This window comes from Ictalurus punctatus, chromosome 23 (genome assembly GCF_001660625.3).
Source record: "Ictalurus punctatus breed USDA103 chromosome 23, Coco_2.0, whole genome shotgun sequence".
Lineage (NCBI taxonomy): Eukaryota > Metazoa > Chordata > Actinopteri > Siluriformes > Ictaluridae > Ictalurus > Ictalurus punctatus.
In genome coordinates this window covers 18,763,842-18,771,910 of record NC_030438.2, presented here as the reverse complement: position 1 = coordinate 18,771,910, position 8,069 = coordinate 18,763,842, and the positions used below count along the sequence as shown (strand labels likewise).

The following is an 8,069-nucleotide window of genomic DNA, read 5'->3' as shown; positions in this document are numbered from 1 at the left end:
AGAACGGTAACGGAAATGCTAGCCGGTTTGATTCACCGTATAACATGTCCCTTTATAAACAGCCCATTAGCATGTACGATGATAACGATGTAACAGAAACCCAGACAGACAACTGAACGGTTTCCCTAAACAATGGTTAAAGAGGTAAACTTGATGGATTTATGTTACGCGCTATGTTAGCTGCTGTGTGCTCCATTATGCGGTGACGCTGAGATGCTGATGAGATTATTCTGGAGTCTTTTGTTCACAGTACTTTTTTTTTATAGAGCTCTAATCGATGAAGCAGAACACATCAGAACGCCGAGCGGCAGATTAGAGGTGGATTAGAGTTGACAAGCCCGGTCTCCATGAATGAGTGTGTTTTGATGTGTGAAAGAGTAGAGCGTGGAATTTTTGCTTTTTAAGTGGGTGGGTGGTGTGCGACGACTATGAAACTCGGTATGTGTGTGTGCTTTCTTAATTTGACAATGTAATAGTGGGCGACCGCTGTGTGACATGTTTGGAGATAGATTGTGACAGATAGGCTACAGAATGGAGCGCTAGCTGGAATTTTTTTACAAAATTTCTTATTGAAAGGGTTATTTTAAAGGGTGCTTTGGAAAATATCTCAGCGTTCGAAAACATCGGGTACGAAAGCAGCTCGATGGAACCATTTAAAGGGCTACCCTGACAATTTTCCACCACGTACTGTATAACAGTGGTCATGTTTCGTAGTAGCACTTGTGGTACTGGTAAATGGTCTGCACTTGTATAGCGCTTTATTAACCTTAGTGGTTCCAAAGCGCTTTACAGTGGTTCTCATTCACCTATTCACACACCAATCGTAGCAGAGCTGCCATGCAAGGTGCTGACTTGCCATCGGGGGCAACTTGAGGTTGTGTCTTGCCCAAGGACACTTCGGCATGTGGAGTCACGTGGGCCGGGAATCGAACCTCCAACCCTACGATTAGCGGACGACCCGCCCTACCACCTGATCCGCATCTATCCAATGCGCTGTAGTACTTAACGCAGCTGGAGGCCACCAGATACTGACTGTTCCTTCTGATATCGACCCATCCTTTGTTCAGGGACTCGTTATTCCATTTCTGTCATCAAACGTCTGTGAAACTTCTTCAGTTTACGTCTCCGTTGTTGAACGTTTTTATGTTAACACAAATATTTACACGTTAAGAATTTAGCCGGAAATAAAAGCAGCTGAATGCGAAAGGACGTTTCTTTTCTTCTTTTTTTTTTGCCGAGTATACTCTTCCACGCTTCCAGACCGTAGTACGCCAATCGACGACTGCTGTGCCAGTTAACGCCAGGCTGCCTGAGTCTACAGCACTTCCACACGTAGTCAGATTCATAATCCTTTTATATGGCCTGTTTTGTTCCTCCATCATTACTTAAATCCGCCTGTCACATATCTACCTACCACTTATCAAAGCCATAAAGAATGTTAACCTGGCGTCACGCTGACATTTAACACACTCCCACGCCACGTCTTCTTAGGATTTTATGAGTTTCCGACCTTAGTAAAAGTAGATTAAACGGTCAGGGTTTGGTGAGAAGATATCGCGGCGTCTGGTTTGATTGACTGTTGACATATTGGAATGCAGAAAGTGTGTTTGCTTTCCGTTGTCTTCGGTGAGATTTCAATTTATGCGAAAACCTACGGATTAAGGTGTGAATTACAGAACGTAAAAAAAAATAAAAAAAACCAACAGGGGAAGATTCTTGGCTGTGGACTGCTTTATATGATTCCGTCATTTTGTGACATTTTTTCATATCCCTTGCACTCTCAGAAAGCTTTACTGTATAATTTATACTCTCTCTTTTTTTTTTAGGCTTTTTATTCGGGTCCTTCTCTCGCCTAGCGACAGTTCGAGCTTGGCTCTGATCTTGTCTCCATTAGCGTCACCGGAGCATGGAGTGAGGGTACGTCCTCCTGCTTAGAGCACAGAGAGAAGAGGAGGAAAAGGGGTTGGGTGAGAGAGGACGAGAGAAGCTGAGAGAGAAGCTGAGAGAGAGGGAGGGAAGCTGAGAGAGAGAGAGAGAGAGAGAGAGAGTGTGTCGCGTCAGTTAGCTGCAGTAGTCGGAGGACAGAGGAGGCAGCAGCATCACTGCTCACATCCTCTTATCAATCATCTCGTTCGGGTCTATTGAGAAAGGAGTGGAGAGGACGAGACAGAACGGGTGGTCGAGTGGAGCTCCGATACTCTGCATCCATCCTTCAAGGTACCAAGGATAGTCTCCGTCTTCTGGCAGGACCTCTTTCCTCGTTCTCGCTCACTTAGAACGGCTGGATTTTCTGGGTCGAGAAGAGCGATGGGGTCGGGGGTCAGGGGGGCACGGACGACCCGCACGTCCCGCACGTGGACAGGGTGGAGTGGAGTGTACGTGTGCGTATGGAGACTTGTGTTAGTGTGCTGCGGAATCCGGACCGTTCCTGCTCAAACCTCAAGAGACAGCAAGTCGGTGTACTTCTGGGAAACAGGTATGGCTGCTTCCACGCTGATAATTAGGGCAGTGGGGATGTTCTGGGGTAAAGTGTGTGTGTGTGTGTGTTTCAGGATCGGAATGCAGAACTGTTTTTATTTCCTTGCAGCAGTGCTATAACGAGAACATTAATGTTGAGCAGAACTGTGGGAATAGTGAAAGTGTTAGAAATTACAGTACGTGCAAGATGTCTTTCCTCAGAGGAACCATTTAAAGAGCAGATGGTTTCCTTTTGACTAAAAGTTGCAAGTCGAACCCGTTTTTACAGAGCTACAAGGTTCTTTAGACTATTTTTGGTTCAGCCATTTTTGTTAATGCAGCCACAAAACTGAAGAATCAGAATTTTTTTTTCAGCGATAAAATCCATCCACATCATGCCGATATTTATGATGGGAATTCTTCACGGGAATGCCCTGCTGGTGCAGCGGGTAGCATTCCCGTCTCACATCATCACGATCCGTGGTTCGATTCTGAGCTCGGATGACTATCTGTTTGGAGTTGTGCATGTTCTCTGTGTTGGTTCTCCATGTTCTTGAGTTTCATGCCAGTGGGTGGAAGAGTGCCTCTAAATTGCCCTCTAGGTGTGATCGAGTGTGAGAATGTGTGTCATGCTTTGATCTAGCGTCCCATCTACGCTGTATTCCCACCTTGCACACGCAGTTCCTGGGATAGACTCCAGATCCACTGCGACCCTGACCAGGATGAAGTTGGGGTTTTTTTAGTTGTCTGTAGCACCAAAATAGAACACAAAAGGTTCATCACTGTTTCAGTGTAGAAATCTTAAATATCCAAAGAACCCTTGATGAAGCCTTGTTTATGACCAGTATGTAGAGATTATATTGTATGTTACGATTATAATAATACATGCATATTTGATTGAAAATCTACCATTGGTTGGACTTTAAAAGTCATTATGTTGTGCAGAAATGAGAAATGTCCATTATTAGAAAATATCATATAATCCCATTTAATCCACATGTAACCCCATGACCCTCTTACCATTCAGTAATTCAGTTATTCATCATCATATCATATTGTAAGTTTTATTAACTATCTAGTAACTACAACAGAAATGAATAGAAATTAGCGCAAGGAATATAACATCTTGTACCAACACCCAAACACCAATGTCAGGAAACACACACTCAAAGCCCAGGAGCCTACTACCGGGCCCGGGAGCCTCCACACCAGCCTGGGACCCTCCACACCAACCTGGAACCCTCCACAGCAGGCCTGGGACCCTCCACACCAGCCTTGGATCCTCCACACCAGCCTTGGATCCTCCACACCAGCCTAGGATCCACCACAGCAGGTCTGGGATCCTCCACACCAGCCTTGGATCCTCCACATCAGCCTGGAAGCCACCACAGCAGGTCTGGGATCCTCCACACCAGCCTTGGATCCTCCACATCAGCCTGGAAGCCACCACAGCAGGTCTGGGATCCTCCACACCAGCCTTGGATCCTCCACACCAGCCTTGGGAACCTACCTCAACTCACTGACAGAACAAAGCAATTACATCCTAATTGATTCAGCAGGAGATTTCCACACTCAAAATCATCTAATAATTATCCCCACAAATCATATATGTTTTAAGTAAGGAATAAAACACTCAGTGTCATGCTGTATTAGGAAAATAATCAATGATGGGATGGTGGGATGAAGTGTAGTTAGTGTTATCACCCCAGTGCTTGTTTATTTTCCTGTAACAGAACATCCGGAAGTGTTTTATTCCACTCATACGACAGTATCCTGTCAACTATTTTCATATTATACCAATTAAACAACGATGGTACTTTTTATCCGTTTGTAGTTATGTTTAATGTTGTCCGTGTCCATGAACCAAGCTAGTTCCTGTTGTGAGCAGCTATAATATATAGCAGCTGTTCCTTGAAGATGTCGGAAAACTTCAAGTTGTAGCTTTACCTCTGACTGTTACAAAGCGCTGACACTGGAGACTCCTTCCATGTTAAAATAAAGGTCTCTCCGCATATCGGCGATTTTCTTTTAAAAAAACAACCCTGTTTTACCGTTAGCGTACCGTAGAACCGATGACGCGTTGGAACGAACGCATTGATAGAAACCCGTGAGTCAGAGCTGCTGTTCTAGAAAATGAATCAACACCATTCTGACCAATCAGAATGGAAAATTCAACACAATATAAATGCTTTTAACATAATGTTAACAATCCAAAAGGTAATAACGTTTGCCTTTATAGTCAGGACTGTTTCACTGCACCTGCTATGTGCATGCTTTGTTTTTTTTAAGCTGATTGCATTACACTGTATTTTATGTTTATGTGCTCGTGAAGTAAATGCGATTAAGGGGCGTCGCTTGATAGGCGATAAATCTCAGCGACACTGTACACTCGGAGCGCTGCGCTTTCGTGTAAACGTTCTGTTATTTGTTACGACTTGTTTCCTTCGACTTGCCAATTTGTGGTGCAGAGCGAGAACACACGCACCGTTTGGTCTTTCCTTCGGGCTGCGATGCTACCGAATCGATGCGCTCTTGCCTTTCGGCTGATGTTTTTTTTTTCGTTTAAAAAAAAAAAAAAAAAAAATTGTAGCTGAGTAAGGAGATTAAAAAGGCCTGGATTGAAGGAGGAAAACAGCCCAGGACTGTGAATCAGACAAACAGCAAAGAGTATCCTCTCGCCAGTTTTTCACTATAGATGGTAATTACACACCGACGTTTTATCAGAGAGCTGCGTTTTGCTGTAAAACACAATAACAATGGGTCTCATTTCAGGCTAATCAGCATCGGGGCTGTTTAATTGCACAGTGATTAGATCGTCACTGCAGGCTCGGGTTCTCACGTGAGGACAGGTGTGCCAGGATCCCCGTTCCTCGGGTATGGTGAAGAGCTTGAGCTTGGGAAATGCAGGGTTTTATTTATTTTATTTTTTTTACCATATGACGTGTCGTATACGTAATGAATTCAGTGAAAAACCGGGACTTGGATCTCTTACTGTCTGTGCAGAAGACAATCGTCCGTGATGAAAAGCTTTCAAGTGCACAGGGACATAAAGTTGGAGGATTTCCAGGCAGGATTGTAGTCTGGGTTTACATCACAGGGGTAAAAACAGAAAACGTGGAATTTCAAATCTACCTCACGCATTCACTTGAGCAGGATTTTACGATATACGACCAAACATCAGGTTCTATACACACAGACTATAGATATCTATATTTCCGACTGAGAAATCCACGGAGTGTTACGGAAACTGTAACTGTGTATGCGGTACTGTGAGCTATGGCTGTGTTAACATTACAAGCTTCTTTGCACAATTCAGATTATATTGCTCAGATCACATCTATTGAGACGGTTCAACTTTGTGAATCTGACATCATATAAAAACAGAACACTAGCAACTGTTACATCATAGACTCACAGAACAATAGCAGTACATACAGGACATTCATGATGATGATGATGATGTCACAATCACGAGCGTCCCGAAATTGGATGATGTCACAGTCTCTAGTGTTCTATAATTGGATGAAGCCGCACAGTTATTCATTATCTATAAGTTTCAACATCATCTCCTTGGAAAAATGATCTCGCTGTCCTGTACCATTCCCTACAAACGTTATTTTTCTATCTTTTGAATATTTCATTCACAGAAGCCATTCCTGATGCATTTCCGCTTTGAATATGTCTAACGAAACCAGACGTTACACCAAGTCTGGACAGTCCTTCCCTCATTACTCAGCACATGGAGGCCATTTTGTATGACCTTAGGAAAGGACAGGATTAGTTCTGCTACTTCTCCACAATTAAAGCTCATTCCCCAGACTCTTTATTCAACACAAAGTCTGGTTGACCTTCAAGTCGGCTCGGCTTTCGGGGGAAATATCCGTCCCAGAGAATATCGAACTCGCAGAGATCTACGGTCATTGTTCAGTTCTCTCTATCCTGAGTCTACACGTGAAACCGAACGATTTCCTTGGGAACCAGTGAAGGGTTGTTAAAGTATCCGTGTCGTTCGGTGAACGCTGCACAGACGATAGCGCCTCTGATCAGATGAGAGCGCTGAGCAATTAATCGATCGACACTAACGACACCAGCCTGCCCGTTTTAAACCTCCATCGCTCACACACACATCTCAATACTTTTCTGTAGAGAAGTGGCACCACGCTAACACAGACGAGCTTGTCGGCTCCACTGAAGTGCCCCAGCCCTTCGTCCTGCCTGTCACGTTAATTACTCCAAAGCCAAACAAGCGCGTCCTTAGCCTGCCATCTTGCTAACACCTGGATCGAGGCCCAGACGCTTTTCTTAGCGCCTCTTTTTCTCTCGGTAGGATTTTCGTCTTCATCTTTAAGCTGAAAAGGTGGATTCGGCGATGTTTAAATCGACAGAAACGCAACTCGTGTCGTCTTATATTTGGGTTGATTCCCGACATTAGCTTAGCTGCAGCCTAACTAGTTTGTTTACAGTATTGCTACTTTTGCACCTCATTAGCATTTGGCACCTCAAAATAATCCACTGCACAGCACTTAAGAAACAGGATAAAGCTGAAGACTTGCTGACATTCTTCACTCAAAATGTCTCTTTTTAACGCGCCATTTGTACGCAGATTATAGCATTTACACGAAGGCACTTGCGTCTTTTCGTTACAGAATCTCTTACATTTGATCCGTCAGAGTTTTAGCATCGCATTACTTCATTTATAAGCCTCTTTAGGGCCGCTGGCTGAATTATGTCAAGCTGTTTGGTGTTAGCACACCGCCTCAGGCACGGCCAGTTCTATTACTCTTCTTACCCGTCTCAGCGTTTAGACCTAGCACGGTTGTCTCTGTGTTACGAAGTAGCACTAGCCTGTTTAACTAGCGTGTTCTCTTTTATAGTTAGCACATCGACTACTAGCAAGGAGAGTAAACATGTAAACATATAATGTTGTTCTTATATCTTAGCATTTCACCCCAATCTATTATTAGCACACAGACCTAGCATTTTCTTTTCTCAATCTTATCTTTCTTCTGGCACGTTCTCATCTGCGTTTGTGTTTTCTTTCTTAGCATGTCGATTTTGCCATACTGTTCTTTTTTCTTTTTTTTTTTTTTTTTTTTACATGGCATTCAGACCCAGTGTGTTCCACTATGTTAGCACGTAGCGGTAGTGTGCTATTCCCAATGACGATATAACAAATTAGCACGCAAATTAAGCTAGTTCGTCTCAGTCTTAGCATGTAGAGTAGGCTAGTTTCTCTACCTAGCGTCTTCCTCTCTACCTTAGCATGTAGCTATAAATAGCATAATCTCCAATTCAGCATGCAGATCTAGCTTACTGCTTTTTTTTTCCATAACATGTAGACCTAGCAAGCTGCTTCTTCTTTTTCTTAATACATAGTTATACATAGTGCCGTCTTCTTCATCTTAACGTGTAGACCTAGCATGTTCTTCATCTTAGCACATAGTTCTAGCTTACTGTTTTCTTTCTTAGCATGTGAACCTAGCATCTCTTTCTTAGCATGTAGGCCTAGTGCCTTCCACTCTGTGTTAGCATATAGATGTAGAGTGTTGTTCTCTGGCTTAAAATGTAGACCTAACATGAAAAATACAGGTATAACTAGAATGTAGACCTCG

General features: G+C 43.4%; 1 protein-coding gene across 1 annotated transcript in view; it reads left to right on the top strand.

The window, feature by feature from the left end:
* Positions 1-928: 928 nt before the first annotated feature.
* Positions 929-8,069, top strand: part of LOC108256167 (thrombospondin type-1 domain-containing protein 7A) — a 116,858-nt gene continuing 109,717 nt past the window's right edge. The window contains exon 1 of the mRNA XM_017452746.3: positions 929-2,476. Within this exon, the coding sequence (XP_017308235.1) occupies positions 2,308-2,476 (169 nt within the window). The 5' untranslated portion in view covers positions 929-2,307. The remainder of the gene's footprint in view (positions 2,477-8,069) is intronic.